This window comes from Lynx canadensis, chromosome D4 (genome assembly GCF_007474595.2).
Source record: "Lynx canadensis isolate LIC74 chromosome D4, mLynCan4.pri.v2, whole genome shotgun sequence".
NCBI lineage: Eukaryota > Metazoa > Chordata > Mammalia > Carnivora > Felidae > Lynx > Lynx canadensis.
The window spans coordinates 86,305,667-86,326,793 of NC_044315.2; the positions used below are offsets into that span (position 1 = coordinate 86,305,667).

Below are 21,127 nucleotides of genomic sequence, written 5' to 3' on the forward strand. Positions count from 1 at the left end.
CTCTCTCTCTGTCCCTCCCCTGCTCGTGCTCTTTCTCAAAAACAAATAAACATTTAAAAAAAAAAATTAAAAGGTCACAGTGACTATGTTGAGATAAACTTGGGCAGAGCTGGAAGCAGGGGGAGCGGCCGAAGCTGCTGGAATAATCCGGGCATGAGGTGGTGGGGGTTGGGCCAGGTCATTAATATAGCTGGTGGCGAGTGCGTTGATTTACAGGTGGCCGCGAGGGCAGATGTATTTTCAGGTTGGATGTGAGTGTGAATGAAGGGAGTTGAAAGTCCCAGGCTTTGCTGGAGGGACGACGAGGCTGCCATCCCTGAGACGGGAGGCCGAGGGAGGTCAGGCCAACCCACCGGTGGGTCAGCGTGGTGATATGGAGGTGACGGATGGACATCCAGTTGAGTGGGCAGGTGTCTGTCTAAAGCTAGCTCAGGGCCCCCAGAATCTGCCAGCACGGTGGTTTGTTAAGGCCCAGGGCAGGAGGGGAGAACAGAGACCACGGCCTCCTGGGCCCTTCAGTGTTCAGACGTCCTCAGGGAATCAAGAGCAGCAACCGATGAGGTGAGAAGGGATCAGAGGAGGAGGGTGTTCTTTAAAAAAAAAAAAAAAAATTTTAATGTTTATTTAATTTTGAGAGAGAAGGCAGAATGTGAGTGGGGGAGGAGCAGAGAGAAAGGGAGACTCAGAATCCAAAGCAGGCTCCAGGCTCTGAGCTGTCAGCACAGAGGCCGACACGGGGCTTGAACCCACGAGCCGTGAGGTCATGACCTGAGCCGAAGTCAGGCGCTTAACCAACTGAGCCGCCCAGGTGCCCTGAAGGGAGGGGGTGTTCTGGGGAGGAGGGAGTGGTCACTTGGACAGGTACTGCTGGTGAGTCCAAACGATGGATGGGAGTGAGGGCTGACCAGGCATAGCCATGTGGGTGTCAGTGGTGGGTGGTTCAGACAAAGGCCTGCTGGGAGCAGCAGGATTACGGGAGAACGAGATCTGACTGAAGAAGGATTGGGGGGCACCTGGGTGGCTTAGTCGGTTGGGCATCTGACTCTTGATTTCGGCTCAGGTCTCATGGTCATCGCGCTGAGCGTGGAGCCTGGTTAAGATTCTGTCCCTCTGCTGGAGCTCTCCTAAAAAAAAAAACAAACAAAACAAAGCAAAAAAAAATACAACTAAGAAGGATCAGGGGTCCAACTAGTCTTGGATAGTCTAAGAGCCCTGACACTGGAGTGACCCAACAGAGATGACACACGTTGATTCTCGTCCTGTAGACAGAGGGCCATATGGCCAAGTGGACAGCGGCCACACAAGGTCTGTAACCTGAAAGGCTCTCACCCGTCCTCTGCTACCTCCTCCCAGTGTGTCCATGATGTTCAGGGCAGCCCCGTGGGGGGAAAAGCTGGGAAAAACCTCCCTGGGCTTCCGAAAATTAGAGCAGCTTTTCTCCACCTCCAACACACGTCCAGATCTGTGACTCCCAGGCCGGGGTGGAGGCCTCTAAGCAGGCTGACCGGTGCTGCCCACACTGTTGGTTGGCATTCGGGCAGCATGCGCAGGCCTGGATGGAATGCTATGCAGTTGTGAAAAAGGATGTGGACTGGACGTATGCGCGCCGGGACAGAAAGATGTTCCAGAAACAACAGCTGGAAAGAGCAGGCTATAAAATATCTGTTCCCTGAAATCATTGTGTAAGAAAAATAATCACACGAAACCGTTACCTAGGGTTTTTCTGGATGGTTTTGTTCCTCGTGTTTCTCTCTTTTCTCCTATTTCCTTGATTAATAATTTTACTCATGCAGTCAAACCATATCTTAAAAAAAAGCAGGCCCTGCAGCTGCTGGCTCTGAGCTCCCCAAACACAGAACACCCCAGAGAGGAGGCCTGAACTAACCAGCCTCAAAGCCTGGTGCGCTGGACACGTCCTCCTGTCTGTGGAGGGAGATGCGTGGCCTGGCATAGAAGCTCCCTGAGGGCAGGGCGTTACAGGGCATTACCCTGAGGCACCTAGAGAAGTGCCTGGCATCTGTGAGTCTCAACTACCACCGGGAGGCAGCCCGCACAAACAGGTGGTTGAAGAGGCCGTGTGGCATCCGTGAGAAAGGCCTTCACCAGCAACTTTGGGCAGGCCCTCTGTGTCACCCTGCAGGCCAGGAACTCAGTCCGTGTCCTGGCTCCTTTCTGAGCAGATGATTTGGTGAAACACAGCCTCTCCCCCTCAGCAGGCTCTGACTCCTCAGGTCAAGGGTGCCTGGGCTTCCTGCCCCTGCTCTGCGGGGATCCCAGCCTGGCAGGGCCTGAACTGTAAGGGGAGGTGGGCTGTGATGATAAGAGGCCAGATAAGGCCAGCTCTGCTCTGCAGGAAGCCCAGCCCAGGGTCTGGAAATTTCCCAAGTGCCCCCTTCCCTCAGCAACACCCCCCCCCCCCCCGCGCCCACTCACCTTTAACCTTTGCTAGGTTGTTCTTTAACTAGGGAGATTCATCAGAGAGCTCCCTCCCCGGGCAGATCCCAGGACGAGAGCAGGCACCTATCAGGTAAGACCTTCCTCCCTGCACACGGGGAGGCGCGGGTCATGGGGTGGGGAGAGGGAACCCCCCCTCCCCCGACTCCCCTTCCTTTCTGTGGCCCAGCTGAACCCCGGGCGGGGCAGGCTTGGCCGAAGTGCCCCCAGCCATGAGTCACTTTGTGCCCAGCCGCGATGGGGTGTGGGAAGCCCAGGGATGAAAGGTACCAGGTCCCTGGCTGCCTCCTAACCCGGTGGCTGAGAAGGCGTGCTTGCAAGCAACCAATGGAGCGGCCGGGCCCATCGGGGAGTCTCTTCTCAGCTAACACTGCCTCCTTTCAGGTAGGAGAGCTTGCTTACCTCGGGCAAGTGGCCTGCCTCTCTAAGCTTCCATTTCTTTCTTTTGTGTAATGTATGTAAATATCTCTCGGGGCCCAAGGCCATCATCAGTGACAGCCCCAGGGGAAAACCTTGTTATCCATAAACCTTGTTCTACAGGCTTGGGGTGATCAGGGGCCCCCCCTGTGGACCTCAGTTCCACCTTTTAACCCAGCTGGGGGCTCCACAGAAGCCCCCACCCACTGTGGTCGTCGGGAGACTTGAGGAAGAGGGGAGGGTCTCCAGAGCATAACTGACGGCAGCCATGGGTGGTGCAGAGGCCCCTCAAGGGTCTTCCTGTGCTCCAGGCACTGTGGATGTGATCCATGACAGGATTTCACCTGATTCACCTCAGGACTGCTCTGTAAGGAAGGGTTGTCCACTGCAATAATGATAGTAATAATGGTAACGCTCAGCTCATCTAGTGCTTACCATCTGCTGGGCTCTGTGCCCATGTTGTCTCCATTTTCTAGATCTGGAAGGTGTGGTTCCAAGCAGTTAAGGACTTAGCCCGTTAAGGATTTCTAACCTCTGTTCCCATGTGGAGCACTTGCTCTGTGCTCCCGGCCCAGCACCCCCTCATTGTCCCTTATCCCAGCCCTCTGAGGTGTGACACCCATTTTACAGATGAGAAAATGGGGTTCCGAGAAGGGAGGAGACTGGCCCAGGACAGCCCCCACCTTCCAGCCCTGCCCCGGAGAACCCTGGCTAGGGCTTCAGAAGTCCAAGGGAGATCAAATTTCATGTCCTGACAGGCACTAGACAAGTTGCCTGGCCTCATCAAGCCTCAGTTTCCTCTTCTGCTGAATGGGCACACAACAAGTCAGGATGTCCCTGCCTCTCAGGGTGGGAGTCTGAATTCTAGGCCAGAACGGCCAGGGCTGCTATCAGTCAGCATCCCCTGGGGCTACACACCAGGCCAGGCCACTCTTACCCAGACCCTCCCGACCGATGGAACCTTTTGCCCGGCAGCAGAGGAGGGGTAGCCCCAGATGCCAGGGTTTGAGAGCAGTAGCTCCTGAGAGGTCATCTAGGCCCCCTTCCCTTAGAGGCCAAGGACTCTAGGGAGGAGACATGACTTGCCCAGGGTCACATGGTGTGGGTGGGGAGAGAGAACTGAGGGCAGCTCCCCGGGGCTGTGGGGTATTGACATTTCACATGGCATCTCGAGGCAGTAGGGCCTCCTTCTAAAGTAAGAGTCAGCTCAAGGCTAGAGCCCCATTAATCAAATGACCAGGTCACCTCACAGAACACAGGGCAGGTGGGGGGCAGGGTCCAAGTGTGGCCTAGCGCTGGATCTGGGGCCTGGCATTACAGACCCTTGTGAATGACTAAGCTACTTTCCCTATTAGCCCTTTGTTGCCTCCCCTGAGAAATGGGTCCATGCATAAAGATCTCTGCACAGTGCTGATGTCTAGAAAGAATTCATGTTAACTATTATTTAAGGAAATCAAGTCACAGGAGCTCCTGGCTGGCTCGGTCAGGAGAGCATGCGACTCTTGATCTCAGAGTCATGAGTTTGAGCCCCATGTAGAGTTTACTTAAAGTTAAAAAAAAAAAAAAAAAAAAGCCAGGATTCCCAAGCTTGATCAGAGAGTCTAAGCAGTAGCCTCTGGGGGTGCCTGGTTGGCTCAGCGACTCTTGATCTCGGGATGGTGAGTTTGAGCCCCACGTGGGGTGTAGAGATTACTTTAAATTTCAAAAATAAATAAAATTGAAAAAACAAATCAGCAGCAGCTGGAATCAAATGGCGCTGGGACTGGGCTGAATCCTTGTTGCGCTACTTGCCAGCTGGTGAGCTTCGCAGGTGATTCTGCACTTCCGGTCCTCAGTTCCTCACCTGTCAAATGGGCTCGGCACAGCACCCGCCAAGGAGGAGAGTCTTAAATCTCACACCCCAGGGAGCAGGTGCTGAACACAATCGCGGTTGCAGAGATAACCAGTTGAAAAAAAAAAAATTCCACACACTTTTTCCCCACTCTGAAAATCGCTAAAACAGCTGCCGTCAGGTCTGAGCAGGGAAGGCCTCAGCCAGCTCAAAGAGCACCCAGGCCCCTGGGGAGGAGGCCAGACTGAAACCAGTCTCTCTGTGGCCCGGCACACCGCATGGCCTCGCAGCACACACCTGGTGCTCTCGGAAGGCCCCTCTTGGCCACGAGTGGGGACCCCAGGAATATCTCAAGAACATCTGTAAAGCCATGCCCGGTCCCAGGTCAGTTCTGGCCCCTTACTGGGCCTCAGTGTCCCCAGCTGCTGGACAAAAGGGCAGATGGCGAGCAGAATGCGGCAAGAAGGTGACATTTGAGCAGAAACCTGGGATGATGGAGAGTGGGTTGTGGGAACTTTCGGAGGAAGAACGTTCTAGGCAGAGGGAACGACCAGTGCAAAGGCCCTGAGGCTTTGTCCTGCGTTTTCTGTGTGACCTTCGGCTGGCTGAGTAACCAGTCTGTGCCTCAGTTTCCCATCTGTATAATGAGAATCATCACAGTGCTCGAAAAGCTGTTGTGAGGGTCACAGGAATACCTTTAACGCTAAGGGCTCACTGGACATGGACCTTTGCAGAGGTGGGTGTGAGCCTGGTGTATCTGCGGACCACAGAGAAGGCCAGCAGGGCTGGGGGCTGCAGGTGATGGTAAGAGATGGGTAGTTCAAAAGCTTGGATTTCATCCTAAATGCAATGGGAAGCCACTGGATGGGTTTAAGCAGAAGAGAGACGAGATCTGATTTTCTTTCTTCTTCGTTTTTTTTGATGTTTATTTTTGACAGAGAGAGAGAGAGAGACAGAGCATGAGCGGGGGGAGGGGCAAAGAGAGAGGGAGACACAGAATCGGAAGCAGGGCTCCAGGTTCCGAGGTGTCAGCACAGAGCCCGATGCGGGGCTCGAACTCACAGACCGCGAGATCATGACCTGAGCCGAAGTCGGATGCTCAACCGACTGAGCCACCCAGGCGCCCTTGATTTTCTTTAAAAATGACAGGATGCAGGGCTCCTGGGTGGCTTAGTCGGTGAAGCATCCGACTCGATTTCAGCTCAGGTCGTGATCTCATGGTTTGTGAATTCGAGCCCTGTGTCAGGCTCCGTGCCGACAGTGCAGAGCCTGCTTGGGGCACCCCCCACCTCTCTCTCTCAAAAAATAAATAAATAAATAAATGACAGAGAATGCTTGTAGGGGTCAAGCGAGCAGCATCGAGACTATGGGGCAGACCAGCGGTGGTGGCCTGGAGGGGAGGCAGTGGCCCTGGGGAGGCCGTAGGGTAGAGAGGATAGGTGTGTGGATGGCTGGGGTTTGGGGGTGAGGGAGAGGGAGAGGGAAGCCCCACGGTGAGAGCCGCTGGCTGGATGGTGAAGCTGTGTCCCAGGCTGGGAAGCTCCAGCTGCTTTCAGGGAGGAAACAAGGGAACAAGTGTTAGGGATGGGACCGGCTTAAGACACCCGTGGTCCAGCCTGGGGGAGACGTCAGGAGGCCGCTCGTGTCTGCAGCTCAATGAAGAGGGACATTTGACAGTCAGACATCATCCCAGACCTGGGACCCTGGAGTGAGAAGCCTGAGCCCCGGGTCCTCCAACATGAAGATGCCGAAGGGGGAGGGTGCAGCGAGCAAGAAGGAAGACGCCGAACCAGGGAGGGAGGTGTCAGGGAGGCCCAGAGAGCACAGGGTTTCGGGAAGAAGGGCCTCATCACCTCGTAACCTGCCACCCAGGATGGAGGGCGATCAACATGGCACGTGGGGCTCTGGACGCAGTTCCAGTTGTTGCCACAAGGTCATTTTTAGAAGTGGAATTGTGGGATCGAAGGGAGGCCTATTTTTAAGGCCCAGGTGCCCTCCCAATAAACCGAAGTCGCAAACACCTTAGTAGCCAGAGTCAGGCTGGGGATTTGGCATGGCCACACCCCTGAGGATATGGAATTCTGTCTAAGGCAAGTTTTCTCTCCCACCCCCCCAAAATTGCAGGAAAGTGTTTTCTTGTAGGTCACAGGATGTAAATAGATATTCAGAGGTGGAAGAGTTCTTATGTTTATCTGAGGGTCAGACACCAGAGTGGCTATCAGGCTTCTGCACAAACCTGCCAATGAGCTTGAATCTCCCTTGGTCCCTCGGAAGGGACAGCTGGATCCCTCTAGTCTAGGCTCTCGGGAGTATGGTGGCCTTTGGAGACTCTTGTCCTCAGTGAAACACCCACCCATAGATTTCCCCAGAAATTACAGGCTGGGACACAGCTCACTTCAGCTCTCACCCTACTAAGGAGGAGACAAGAGTCAGACAGGATCAGAGAGGAGGAGCAAACTGCCCAGGGCCACACAGTGCATTGACAACAGGAAGCCAGGGTCACCAGACAGGTGAGCCTCCATTTCTCCACCTGTAAAATGGGACCAATCTCTAATTCACACAATTTTCAAGAGCATGAAAAGAGATTGCAGTGTCAAGTACAGGGGTGTTTCATAAACGTTAGCTAAAAGCAACCCACTCAAAGAAAGCAAAGGAGAGGGGCACCTGGGTGGCTCAGTCAGTTGAGCATCTGACTCTTAGTCTTGGCTCAGGTCATCTCACAGTGGTGAGTTTGAGCTCCGCATTGGGCTCTGCGTTCACGGCACAGATCCTGCTTGGGATTCTTCCTCTCTCTCTGCCTTTCCCCTGCTTGTGCTCTCTCTGTCTCTCAAAATAAATAAAAACTTGAAAAAAAAAAAAAAAAGCAAAGGAGAAAGGTGTAGGGGAAAGGTATTTCAGGCAAAGGTAAATGTGAGCAAAAGCTTGGAGGTGGAAAACACCAAGGCCAATTCCTAAAATCCTTGCCAGCTGCAGGGATGGTACTCTGCAATGATGGAAGAGGCGGGAGGTGGGCAGAGGCTGGGCTACAGTGATTTTATGGGCTTCATTAATCTTGAGGGCATGATGGGCCAAGAGAGGGGACAGCGACTCAGGCAGATCTGAGTTTAGAAGGTCCATCCTGGGGCCCAGCATGGGGCCTTTGCTGACCTACTGTGTGACCCCAAGCTATCTCTGTCCCTCTCTGGGCCTCAGTCTCCTGCCCCTTACAGCAGTGAGCTTGGCTCTGATCAGGGTTATCAGGGTTTGCAAATACATATCTTCCTTTGTGAGTTTCCTTCTTTACTGTCTTCTCACCTTGGACAGGGCGCTCTGCAAACAGGACTGTCATCTGTCCCCTGAACCCAGTGTCTCCAGCACCAAGCCCAGGGTTTGGCACAGAGATGAATGAGTGAATGAATGAATGAATGAATGACATCCTTTCCCTTTGGGAGGGTAGGGGTTAAAGCAGAATCCCTCTGCCCTTGTTCCCCACCCCACACACCTGCAAATCTGCCTCCAGTGGGTGGACACCCACCCACTTGCCAATTTCCTTACGCCTTCCCCCCCCTCCCCTTTTCTGGCCAGACAATGGCTTTGTTTCTATTGTTCTTTCTGGAGAGCAAGAACGTTTTCATGCTGGCACCAAAAGGCCAACATTTGTTCTCCAGGTGTATGATGAAGATGCCTTTGATTTTCTCCTTGACACATTTCTGTTTCCTTCTGTGCACATCTGTGACTTTGAAAATAAAAAGCAATGATACAAAGGAGGTTAGCAGCCCCTACATACAAATGGTTTTTCGTTATAAGAAAAAGTGCTCAGCATCCTCCAAATGAAATAAATGCAAATAACAACTAGCTTGAGAATCCATTTTTCCACCTATGCAGTTGGCGCGGATCAAAGTTGGCTAAGGTCTGTGTTGGTGAGGAAATGGCTGGCTCACGCCCTGTGGGGGCCCCCGGGGTAGAAATGAATCCCGCCCCTTTGGAAGACAATGTGGCAATGTGTGTGGTGTCAGTTGCCAATCACCTTTGACCCAGCAATTGCATTGCGCTTCTTGGAATTCATCCCTCAGATGTGCTCACACATGGAAGAAATGGTGAGGGTAAAATGTTACCCACTGCAACATTGCTTGTGATGGCAAAATATTAGAAACCTAAACGTCCATCAGTAGGAGACGGGGCCAAATCCACAGTAGTACTTGCATACCAAGAAGTGCTGCGACAGCTTCAAGAAAAACAAATTAGCCAGTGGGGCAACTCTTCTGTACTGACACCGTCCAAAATAAGGCCCAGGATGTAAAGGCATGTGGAAAACGTACCACGCAGAGTTGTGTATACAGTCTGCTCTCTGCAAGTATAAAATGGAAATCTGTATTTGTATTTGCTTGCAAATGTATAACCGATCTCTGGAGAGATCACAGGAAACCTAACGGGTTGCTTTTGGAGAGGGTAATTAGGATGTGGAGACCTGGCGTGAGAGGGAAGCTTTTCACCGTACAGTTTTTGTACTTCTGACTATTTGAGTGATATGATGATGTAGCATCCATCCAAAAAATCCTAGGACTTAAAAATCAAATAAAAACAGGAAAAGTGTTTTTTTTTTTTTTTTAAGTTTATTTATTTATTTTGAGAGGAGAGAACGTGAGCAGGTGAGGGGCAGAGGGAGAAGGAGAGAATCCCAAGCAGGCTCCATGCTGCCAGCACACAGCCTGATGTAGGGCTCAAACCCACGAATTGTGAGATCCTGACCTGAGCCAAAGTCGGAGGCTCAACAGGTTGAGCCACCCGGGCGCCCCAAGATTTTTTTAAAGTAATCTCTACACCCAACATGGGATTCAAACTTGCAACCCCAAGATCAAGAGTTGCGCACACTACAGACTAAGCCAGCCAGGGGCCCCAAAGGAGAAACATTTAAAGCTCCTTTATGATTGTTTGTATGCAGTTGTTAAATTATATACATGTATACGTGTAGAGAACATTTCATTGATGAAGAAGAAAAGGAAGAAGGAGGAGGAGGAAGAGGAAGAGGAGAAGACGACCAAGAAAGGAAAGCACCTCTTTATTTCCCATGAGGCCAGCCAGGGAGGGGGCGCCCAGCAGTGATGTGAAAAGCAGAAGTCCAGCCAATGGCAGAATCTTCCCAACATGTTATTTGCTTATTTCAAAATCAAACAATCTCTGATAAATATTTAGCCCCAATGCCTGCAGGAAAGAGGGAGGGAGGTGCTGAAATCCCTTCAGTTGTTTAAAATTCTTTGGTCTGTGGGAACTTCCCTAGAGGGCCCCATCCCCCACCTCCAAAAAGCCAAAACAAGACAAAACAAAACCCACACACCTTTCTGGGACCTTTCAGCTATAAAAAGAGAATCTCCGTGCTACTTTTTCCACGGTAGCAGTTGGGGCCAAGAAGGTCGTAGACAGGAAAAAGTTCTGAAAAGTCCAGGACAAATCCGCCTCACCCACAGCTAGGACAGATTACTGTCCCCGCCCTGGGTGGCTCTCCAACCCACTATCCACACAAATCTTCCAAAGTGCAAACCTGATCGTGTCATCTTTCTTTAAAACCATTTTATTGTCCAATTTCAATCCAAATTCCTTAGGCTACAAGATCCTGCTGGATCTGGCATTCCGGAGCAACCAGGCCCGACCCAGTGGAAATGCAGTTCCCTCGGGCTAGTTCCCACCCCACCCCTGCCCTCCTCCAGCCGCTCCCCTTCCCTCTTCAGTCCTTTGCTTTTCAACACGGCGTTCCCTCCCTACGCCTGGAAACCTCTCCCCCGACCAGCTCCGCTACCTCGCGGACTCGGCCTCATCCCCAGGCCTCTGCCAGGATGCCGCTTCTTCCAGGACGCCTTCCCAGGCTGCCCAGGGACGGTAGGGGCCCCAATAGCGTAGGAGCTTGGGGTTTGGTCTATTGCCTCGCAATCGGGCTGTCAGATTCAGGAGTGCAGGGGCCAAATACCTGCAGCCTGCGGTCTCTGCTTTAAACTGCGACATTTTGGGGCTTGAATTCAATGACCTCCACACAAGTGTAAGCTAGCTCCGTCTTCCATCCGGACTCATAGTTGGTTCTGGCAGAGCACCAGGCTGAGGACTGCAGACTGGGACTATTTTGGGGGTGTGGCCGGGTGCTGGAGATTCTCAGTGCTTGCAGAGGGAGCCTGGGAAGCGTGCCCCTCACAAACAGGGGCGAAACACTCCGGCCAGCCCCGGCGCCTGCCCCTCACAAGTATGGCATCCTGCGGATTCTTATTGGTCCTGGAGGACTCCCTGGGCAGCGCTGATTGGCGAACGGCGGGGGCGAGGCGAGGCGAGGCGGGGCGGGGCGTCTCCGGCCCGGCCTAAAGTGCGGCTGCGGGCACCGGGACTATGTCGCAGGCACGCCGCCACCTGCGACCCGCTCTTTTCCTGGCGGCGGTTTCTGCGCGCGTTGCAACTACCGGGGTAGCGGCTCGGCGAGGGTTGAGCGCGTGGCCCGCGCCGCAGGAGCCCGGCATGGAGTACCAGGTATCAGGTATCGGGCGGGACGGCGGGGGAGGGGGGGGGGGTCGTACGACGACACGTGGGTCGGGCCTGAGTCACTGACCGGGAGCCGGCCTGTGAGGGACTCGGGGGCGGGGACATGGACCAGGAAGTTGGGCCTGGTCCGCGCGGGTTCTGGGAATTCTGAGGCTGAAGTGTCCCCGCCTTAGAGAATGGGAAAGGGCTCCCACTGATAGGGGAAAGAGGTCCATTGTCTCCGGAGTCCCAACTAGCAGGTGGGCGGTGGGAGGAGAAAGAGTTCTAGGAGTTCAGACTTGAGAGATCTAGGAGTTTATTTATTTATTTTGAATTGTTTATTTAAATAAACTCTACACCTAACGGGAGGCTCGAACTCATGACCCCGAGGTGAAGAGTCACATGCTCTCTAGACTGAGCCAGTCAGGCGTCCCAAGTGATCCAGGAGTTTAGATCTGGGGTTGGAGTCTCCAGGAATCAGGGCATGAAGATCCAAGTGCCTAGAATTGGAGCTCTGGCAGGCAGGAATCAGTGGCATTGGTGGAGGCAAGAATCTGGAAAGCGGAAAGTTTCCACCTGGCTCTGTTGCAGGGGTTGATTTCCACAGATCACACCTGATGCCTGCCAGGCAGATGGTAGTTTAATGGGTGTGGAGCCTGCAACCGGTTATTGAAGCCCTAAGGGGGAAATAAATAGCATCTCCACTCTAACCCCCAGTGTAGACTCTCCTGAGGCTGTACCTACCCACCTTTCTGACTGGTGACTCCCCGCATACCCTGTCTTCCTTAAGGCTCCTTTCTCTTCCCCACCTGGTTGCTTCAAGCAGCTCTTCTTTGGGTCAGAATGTGGAACCCCAATCCTCAGGATTGGGCATGGAAGCCTCCAGGGATTCCTGGTTCTAATTCCTCCAGTTCTAAGACCCCAGCCTTCTGTGGTTCTGCTCCTGATTCCCCTCACCCGCCCCCCCCCTCCAGTTTAGGGACCAGTATAGCAGTGGACCTCATTGGAGGGAATGAGCGCAAAGGCTCCCGTGCAAGGAGTGAGGATCCGGAAGCCCGAATTGGGAACGGGAAGCAAGGCTTCTCCCGTTCCAAGGAACCTGCCTTGCCTGACATTCCTGGGTGGGGCCGATCAGCTTCAGGCTCCCATGGCTGCCAGAGCTGGAAAGATGCCACTTCTCCCTCACACGTGCCTAACCTCTAGGCTGGGGCAACAGGGCTGGCATTGATTGGTAGGCTTAGTGTCCTGGCTTGGCCATTGATGCCCTGGGGTTCCTCTGTTTCTGTGGACCCCTGGTTAGTCTTAACCTGCTGCCTGGGGACTGTGGTTGCCAGGACGCTGTGCGCGCACTGAACACCCTGCAGACCAATGCTGGCTATCTGGAGCAGGTAAAGCGCCAGCGGGGTGACCCTCAGGCACAGCTGGAAGCCATGAAGCTGTACTTGGCACGGAGTGGGCTGCAGGTAAGGATGCGCAGGGCCCGTGACGGCCCCCTACCCCACCCCCATCCCCTTTCTAGGAGTTTTGTGGCTGAGATGGTTGTCTGTATGTCTCAGGTGGAAGACTTGGACCAGCTGAACATCATTCACGTCACTGGGACCAAGGGGAAGGTGAGGGATGGGACTCAGGGGTCGGCTATCTACTTGATGGGGTGGTAGGGTCCAGCCTGCCCAAACAAGACGTTTTCTTTCTAGGGTTCCACTTGTGCCTTTACTGAACGTATTCTCCGAAGCTATGGCCTGAAGACAGGATTCTTTAGGTACTGAGGTGTGGCGAAATTTGGGATCCCTTAGCTCTCGGCGGTGGGGGGGTGGGGGGGGGGCGGCTATGGAACCAGCTAGCAGGAGCTCAGCTTCCTGTCTCTCTGCCCAGTGTGGATTTGTGCAGTAAGCATCCCATTAGCATTAGTGACCTCAGTTTAACATATTGTCCAAGTTTGTGGCAGTCTTTAATTGTCGTTGTGAAACAAATTTAGGGGAGGGGCAGGGACTTGAATATGTAAGCTAAATATGTAGCTTCATCAGGCATCTTTTTATTAACTTAAATTTCATGTACAGTTTTTATTTTATTTATTAAAATATTTTTTTTCAATATTTATTTTTGAGAGACAGAGCATGACGTGGGGAGGGGCAGAGAGAGCCAGGGAGGCACAGAATCTGAAGCAGGCTCCAGGCTCCGAGCTGTCAGCACAGAGCCCCACGCGGGGCTCGAGCTCATGAACCATGAGATCATGACCTGAGCTGAAGTCGGACGCTTACCGACTGAGCCACCCAGGCGCCCCTCCGTGTACAGCTTTTAAATCACAGGGAAATCTTTATCAATTCAGACGTCTTTGCAGTAGGGAGCAGAAAACCTAGCTTGGAAGGGTATAAACGATGAGGTGGTTTGTGAAGTCCGAGGCAAGGATTCCCTTCTGCCCGGCCTGCCTCATCTGCTATTTGCCCTTGACGTAGCACCTCTTCATGGTTGCACTCAGGCACCCAAACTCACACCTGAGGATGGGGTGTGGCCCAGAAATGGGTCCCTCCTCCCTGGGCTGCACCTGCCCCTCCTTAGCTGGTCACCTGTAAAGCAGTGGGGGTTAATGTGATGCTCGGTCGCTCAAAATTTGCTCCTTGGGTTGGGGGCACTTAAGATTTTTGCTTCCTTTTATTTTACCGGTTCCATCAAGTGACTTTCTGTAAGCGGCTTCTTTTCACAGTTCTTTGTTCAGAATAAAGAAATACAGAGAAGGACTCAGAATGTAAGAGAGGCTTGCAGGATTCAAATGGGAGCTGACAGTCTCTCTTCTAAAACAATTTTTGGGCTACAAACCCCGGCCTTTGACTTTGGCCCCCGTAGCCTCGTGGGCTGGCCTGGGGATGCAGCCTGACCACCCAGATGGGCCTTGCCCTTGAGGGCTGGAAGACGACATTGCGGGGGCAGATGTCAGCAGAGTGACTGATGGGTGTGTGGTGGGTAGAGCACAGGGAGCTGTTGGAGCCTGGAGCACATCCCTGATCAGCCGGGTGGGGCGGTCCTTTCTCCTTTTCTGGAGGACGCACCATCTCAGTCAAGGCCTGTGGAGTGAGCCGGGTGGTGGGGAGGGTGGGTGGGCTGGGCTGGAGGAACTCAAAATAGGCCAGAGGGGCTGGGGCACAGGGAACTGTTGGGATGCGGGAGAGGTGACACACAGGCCAGTGGCATCAGCCCCACCAAGGCCTGGGAGGCTGGGTGAGGAGCCTGGGACTCTGCAGGGCAGAGGGAAGTCCTAGAAGGGCTATCAGCAGGGCAGTGACATGGTCAGAGTTGGGTCTCTGAAGATGGATGGGTCTGAGGGGCTCGGGAAGGGAGTCCTGACGACTACAGGTGTCCCGGCAGCTCTCCCCACCTGGTGCAGGTGCGGGAGCGGATCCGCATCAACGGGCAGCCCATAAGCCCTGAGCTCTTCACCAAGCACTTCTGGCCCCTCTACCACCGGCTGGAGGAGACCAAGGTGCCCGTGCAGGAGGGCTGGTGGGTGGGCAGGGCAGGGGTGCTGGGGAGCCCCGGAGGGTGCTGTGTGTCCCGGGACCCCATCTCCCCAGAGCAGAGGTGGCAGGGCCCCAGGCCGACGTGTTCTCGTCCACAGGACAGCAGCAGCTATGTCTCCATGCCCGCCTACTTCCGCTTCCTCACGCTCATGGCCTTCCACGTCTTCCTCCAAGAGAAGGTACGTGCCCACCCCCCAGAGTCCTGTGTCTGAGGGGAATCCCAGCAGGCCGGGTGCCCCGGGTCCCTGACATGCCGTCTGGTCCTTTGTAGGTGGACCTGGCAGTGGTGGAGGTGGGCATTGGTGGCGCTTACGACTGCACCAACATCATCAGGTGAGGGCAGCTGCTTGGGGAGAAGGACGGTGGCCGTGAGCCCAGGGCCGGGGCGACACGGTCACGGCCCCCCTGTCTTCTGCAGGAAGCCTGCGGTGTGTGGCATCTCCTCTCTTGGCATCGACCACACCAGCATTCTGGGGGACACGGTGGAGGAGATCGCGTGGCAGAAAGGGGGCATCTTCAAGGTGACCAGGCAGCCCTGGGGAGGGGAGGTACATGGACGATCTGGGCCTGGCCCTCCAGGCTCAGGAAAGCGGGGCTGGGGCAGGGTAATCTGTGTCCTGACTCGGGATAAGGTCTTGGGCGTCAGTGGGGCTTTGTGTGTGACTGTAGCAAGAGCCCTGCCTCTGGCCTTAGTGTCCCCTCGAGGGGTTCCCATTGGCCCTACGGACAGAGGCTGAGTGAGCTGCCCGGGGATAGAGGCCCCTCAGCAGCTCGTCTCACCCACTCCCTCTCCTCCGCAGCGTGGCGTCCCCGCCTTCACCGTGCTCCAGCCTGACGGTCCCCTGGCCGTGCTGAGGGACCGGGCCCAGCAGATCTCAGTGAGTCCGGAGGCACTGGGGCAGGGCTGGCAGCTGACTGGGGAGGCACGTTATCCTCTTGGGCCTCAGTTTGCCCATCTGTGCAGTGAGGGGCAGCTGCTCGTCCAGCTGGAGCACATCTTGGTTCTCCAAGGAACAGGGCTTGGTGGGTTCTGGTGGACGGGGAAAGACGGAAGGGCCGACAGCCTCAAGGAGGGGAGCTCCTGGCCGAGGCAGCTGCAGCAGCACCCCCTGACCCGCGGTCGGCCATCTCCTTGGCAGTGTCCTCTCTACCTGTGCCCACCACTGGAAGCCCTGGAGGAAGGGGGGCCGCCGCTGACCCTGGGCCTGGAGGGAGAGCACCAGCGGTCCAATGCCGCCTTGGCCTTGCAGCTGGCTCGCTGCTGGCTACAGCAAAAGGACTACCGGGGTAAGTGGGCAGGCAGTGGCTGGACGGGCGGGCTCGTGGGTAGGGGACAGGTGGAGACTGCCTCTGAAGGTCCCGTGCACTCGCAGTCCCACGCAGCAGGCCCTCCCCCCTCCCTCGCTCCTCAGGCATCGGGGAGCTGAAGGTGTCCAGGCCCAGTCTCTTGCGGCAGATGCCCCTGGCGCCCGTGTTCCTGCCCACGACCCACATGCGGCATGGTGAGTTGGACCTGCCCGCCCAGCCAGGCCCCTTCAGATGTCTGTTCGAGTTTGCTGTTTTGAGAGATGGGGGCAATCGGAGGTGGTGCCCAGGACAAAGGACTCTGAAGTCAGTAAGCTTCCCTGACTTTGAGTTCATGGACTCCGAGCCTCAGTTTTCCCACCTGCCAAATGAGGTGATGATGGGACCCGCTGTGAGGTGGCATGAGTTGGGGGGCTGAGGCCAGGGCCTGGTGGGTTTGGGATGTAGTGCCCTGCCAGAGGCACCTGCTGTTAGTGTCCTTCTCGTCTTCATTCTCATAAGACCATGAGGTTCCTGAATGGTGACCTTGTCTGGCTTCTTGCTTCCCCCACCCCCCCCCCCAAGACTTGCAGCACATAGTAGGCGCTCACAGCCGCCAAACCCTGTTAGCAGGTGATTCCAGTGTGCCCACTGTGTGCCAGGCCCCATATCAGGGCCATGACAGTCCTGCAGCTAGGCACCTCACATCCCAGCACGCTTGTTCAATGGGTTAGGGCTCTCTGCCTCCATGTAATAGGGGACTAATATATGGTAGTCCCCTCTCAGGTCTGCCTGGAAGATTCCGTTAGATGAGGCAGCCCAAGAGGTGATCCTAGTGCCTGCCGCCTAACGCTGCTAAGAAGCTTCTCGGCTCATCAGCTGCCCCCCACTCTGAGCAGCGGCGGCCCTGCGGGTGGGTTGGTGTGTGCGAGGACTAGGGTGGGAGACGGCTGCCTTGCCCCCTCCAGGGCTTCGGGACACGGAGTGGCTGGGCCGGACGCAGGTGCTGCGGCGCGGGCCCCTCACCTGGTACCTGGATGGCGCGCACACCGCCAGCAGCATGCAGGCCTGCGTGCGCTGGTTCCGCCAGGCGCTGCACCGCCGCCCGAGGCCAAGCCGGTGAGCTTCGGGCAGGGGCGGGGCCTCGGGGAAGGGTGGGCGGGACCGGGCTGGTGGGGGGCGGGGCCTCAGGGGACAGGGTCAGGGTCAAGACTGGGCCAGTAGAGGGGGCAGAGGGGCGGGACTGGGGACCCTGCTGGGACTGGGGACCCTGCTGGGACTGGATCCGCGGGGGAAGTGGGGTAGTTTCTGGAGGAAGGATGGGGTGGGGCCCGCGAAGAAGCCTGGGAGGTACGTGTCTCCGACCGGCCTCCTCTCCCCTCTCCCAGCGGCTCTGAGGTGCTTGTCCTGCTTTTCAACTCCACCGGAGACCGGGATCCTGCAGCACTGCTGAAGCTGCTGCAGGTGAGGGGCCAGCCGGGGGGTGGGCGGCAGGCCGACTAGCCCACCTTCTGGCTGTCGCGTCCCCAGGGGTGCCTTCATCCCTGAGCCTCTGTTTCCTCAACTGTAAAATGAGGCTCCCGCGAACCGAACTGAGGATCAAACGTAAAAGCACCCACACGTTCGTAGCCAAGTCTAGTCCCAGGTCACCGTCGTCGTCCTCCCGGGTCAGGCTCGCGCCCAGGGTTAGAGGAGGGACTAGGTAGTAGCCTGAGGCGTAAGCCGTGGACTCACTGGTCATGGCTCTTCAGACATTAGCATGTGACTCTGGACAAAAGTGGCATTTCACTGGGCTTCATTCAGTTTGCCTTTCCAGAAAACGGGGGTGCTACCAAGGTGACGTGCTTATTGACTTTGGTTTAAGGAATTTCCAGGTTATAGAGCAGGTAGGGGCCCTGCTCTGCTCAGGGAAACTGAGGCTGCCCTCGGCTGTCAGGGCTGAAGTGGTTCCTAGGGATCACTTCCTGTTTCACAGACCAGGAGGCTGAAGCTGTTCACCTGTTGTGCAGACAAAGCCTTTCCCCATCCTGGACTTGAGACGTGCTCAGTAGCTGGGTGATCTTAAGCAAGTACCCCCCGCCCTGCCTCTGTTTCCCTGTCTGTACAGTGGGGTCTTGCTGCCCAGGCCACCGGCCTGCAGGGTATATTGAGATAGATGGGCCACGGAAGTGCTATGGCTGGGTTTATACAGCATGACACCAGTTCAGCCGGGGTGAGGGCATCTCCAGGGATGGGGACGTGTGGGGGCCTGGGGGCGGGGCCCTCTCTCAGGGCTCTGACACCAAGTTTTTCCTCTCGGCCTTCTAGCCCTGTCAGTTTGACTATGCTGTTTTCTGCCCTAACCTGACAGAGGTCTCAACTGTTGGCAATGCAGGTAAGAGGTGACAGGATGGTCCCTGAGAGTGGGCGGGGGGGGCATTGCACTGCTTAAGGCCCTTAGGTGGACTCCTCTGTTGGTGACAGTGGGGGCTTCTGAATTGGAGGTCCGGGGTAGGAGCTAGATTTGGATACATTTTGGATATTGTGGCCACAGTACCGACAAAAGAATTACTGGGGAGAACCGTTTTCAAAATGCACGTTGCAACCCACTGGTGGTTTGAAAATCAATTTAGTGGGTGTCAAAGCGACACTTTGTTTTAACGAAGTAGAACATGCGTGTGCCTCCTGTACAAAGAGTAGGTACTGTTTTATGAGGATTCTGTTTCAGACAGACAGTATCCACCTAGGTGAGTATGGTGGGTCACGTTCAAAAAAAATTAGAACAGCATAAAAAAATACAGATCCCCAGCATCCGACTGCCGGGGAGAGTTCAGGGATGTGCGTTTCTACTTATGCTGGCCCGCGTGATGGACGCTGCTTTGCAGATGAAGGCAATGAGACGAGGGTGGGGAGATGTGCTGGGGGGGGGGGGGGGCAGAAGCCCCAGCTTTGAAGCTAAACCGCCTGGCCCTGCTTCCTCCCGGCTCTGGGACAGTGGGCAAGACACGGAACCCTTCTGCACCTTAGTTTCCTCATAGCATTGCCCGGCGCGAGGACCCGGGGTGCGTGTACAGGGCCTGGCGTTAAGCAGGCGCGCACAGCGGGTGTCCCCTGTCGCCCATCCAGACCAGCAGAACTTCATGGTGACCCTGGACCAGGTGTTGCTCCGCTGCCTTGCACACCAACAGCACTGGAGCCGCCTGGACGAGGAGCAGGCCGGCCCGGAGCCTGGTGAGCCCACATCCTCGCTGCTGGCTCCCCACCCGCCCGAGCCCCGTAGCACCAGCTCCCTCGTCTTCAGCTGCATCTCCCACGCCTTGCTGTGGATCAGTCAAGGCCGGGACCCTGTCTTTCAGCCACCCAGTCCCCCGCAGGGCCTCTTCGCCCACCCTGTGGCAGGCAGCGGGGCCGGCGTGCTCCGTGAGGCTGCCGCCATCCACGTGCTGGTCACCGGCAGCCTGCACCTGGTGGGCGGCGTCCTGAAGCTGCTGGAGCCGGCCCTGTCCCAGTAGCCCAGGCAGTGGGGGTAGAAGGGGGGGCCTCCCACACCTGCCCTGCGTCTCTCCACGAACTGCTACGTTCGGTGCCTTTTGTTTTTTGCTCTTCTGATGGTCTAGACTGGCCCAGGGACCCAGGCTTTAGGCAGCAAGAGAGAGGGCTGGGGGTGGGAGGCTGAGATGGGCCATCCTCTGTCTCTGAGCCTAGGGTGCCTCTGGCCTCTTCTTCCTCCCGGCTGAGAGAGCCAGAGGGCTTCCTGGTTGTCCCGCCGTCGTGGTTAGGCCTGACCACGCAGCCCACCTCCCCTCCCACCCTGCCTGCTTCCTGGCTCAGGCTTAGCTTCTTAGGCCAGGCCTAGGGTCCTGCTGGGTGCTGGTTGATAGATTTCCTCCTCCTAGTGGCCTTCTGGGAAAGAGACGGCTCCCGCCTGGGGCCCCCTAGGGACAGAGGATGGCTGGAGACAATTAAAGCCTTTAACTTTTTTAAAAAAAGAAACGGCAAACGTTTGCCTCTTGATTTCTAGTTCCCTCAGCGCATAAATAGGGGCCTACAGGGGGTACCGGAACTGGATTGTGTAGGAGCCCACGCTGGGCTGTCTGAAATGAGCACACTGGATGGATGTCCATCGGCCACAGACCTCCCCACAGAGCCCTTGTTACAGATGAGGGAGCCGTGGCTGGCTGAAAGCCATGGGATGCGCCCCTTAGTCCCACAGCCAGTCACGTGGCAGTTGCAGGATTTGAACCCAGAGCTGTGCCCTCCCCACCCGTTGTAGGTTTCCCACCCCTTCGCCCAGCCCAGCACTCATTTCATGATCTAATTTATTGGTGGTGAGTATACAGGGGGTGGGTCCAGGCCAGACAGTTGGGCCACTCCCCATCTAATGCCTGCCTGCCTTGGGGGTCTCCATGTGACAGTTGCAGGGAGGAGCTAGGCTCCCCCGTTCCCAGGCTGGGCACCCCTAGGCTTCTCGTTTCCTTGCCAGAGTAGTGCCAGTCCAGGTGTGGAGGCCGCTGGGAGCAGGTCCGGGTGGCTCTGAGCTGGCCTAGGTGAGTCTGTTTCTCCCCTCCCACCCAGCCCAGGTCGCCAAGTGCTGGATCCGGGTTAAAAATTACAGGGACTTGGTTTCTACAACAGTGTGGACTTATAGGGCAGTGGTCTCTCTCTCCGTGGTCCTGGGCGGCCGTACTCCAGGCCCACTGGGTTTGAAGGTTCGGTGGGGTGGGGGGACCCCAAGGTGTTCCAAGCTGGTGCCCCCTCTGGCAGCAGGCCTCTGAGAGGGAGGCAGGAGGGGTGGGTGCAGAGGGCATGGTCCATCCTTGGTCGAGTGCAGCGGCTGGGGTCCCGGGATAAGTTCACGGCCAGTGGTTCCCAGCTGGTGGCTGCTCAGTCTCTCTTGCTGGGCGAGGGCTGGCTCGGGGGCCCCCAGGTCTCCAGGCGGGGCACTACGCCATGCTGCTGGTGGAGCAGGGGGTGCTCTGGGTGCTCCCGATGCTGTGGTTGGTGCTACTGCTTTCTGAGGAGGCCGGGGCGGCCACCGCCACCACGGGCTCCCGCTTGCCGGGGGGACCTGGGGGCAGGGGCGGAGGTCAGGGCCCCGGCCGGGGCTCCCCGCTCCCCCAGAGGCTTCCCCGGGCTCCCCCAGGTGATGGTGGTAGAGGGGTCCTGAGCACTC

The 21,127-nt window shown here is 56.2% G+C and overlaps 2 protein-coding genes across 3 annotated transcripts in view; one reads left to right on the top strand and one right to left on the bottom strand.

Moving 5' to 3' along the window:
* The first annotated feature begins 1,112 nt into the window (after positions 1-1,112).
* FPGS (folylpolyglutamate synthase) lies at positions 1,113-20,682 on the top strand. Of its 2 annotated transcripts, none has more exons than XM_032595500.1 (15): positions 1,113-2,838; positions 12,514-12,642; positions 12,736-12,789; positions 12,874-12,938; positions 14,540-14,654; positions 14,790-14,870; positions 14,963-15,024; positions 15,110-15,212; positions 15,492-15,569; positions 15,831-15,978; positions 16,104-16,193; positions 16,944-17,094; positions 17,364-17,439; positions 18,283-18,349; positions 19,081-20,682. In XM_032595500.1, exons 1-15 carry the CDS (start codon positions 2,692-2,694, stop codon positions 19,464-19,466), a joined length of 1,752 nt encoding a protein of 583 aa, XP_032451391.1. In that variant the 5' UTR covers positions 1,113-2,691; the 3' UTR covers positions 19,467-20,682. The 2 variants fall into 2 exon arrangements, with proteins under 2 accessions (XP_032451391.1, XP_030149009.1); XM_030293149.1 differs by lacking the exon at positions 1,113-2,838 and adding an exon at positions 11,031-11,188.
* ENG (endoglin) overlaps positions 20,260-21,127 on the bottom strand; it is a 31,587-nt gene continuing 30,719 nt past the window's right edge. The window contains exon 15 of the mRNA XM_030293147.1: positions 20,260-21,022. Within this exon, the coding sequence (XP_030149007.1) occupies positions 20,898-21,022 (125 nt within the window). The 3' untranslated portion in view covers positions 20,260-20,897. The remainder of the gene's footprint in view (positions 21,023-21,127) is intronic.

Excerpts from the sequence above, each read along its gene's own strand:
- FPGS (XM_032595500.1), top strand. The coding sequence starts at position 2,692 with ATGGGGTGTGGGAAGCCCAGGGATGAAAGGTACCAGGTCCCTGGCTGC. Across the intron at positions 2,839-12,513 it reads CTAACACTGCCTCCTTTCAG|GACGCTGTGCGCGCACTGAA; the intron begins GTAGGAGAGCTT and ends TGTGGTTGCCAG. Across the intron at positions 18,350-19,080 it reads CTCAACTGTTGGCAATGCAG|ACCAGCAGAACTTCATGGTG; the intron begins GTAAGAGGTGAC and ends TCGCCCATCCAG.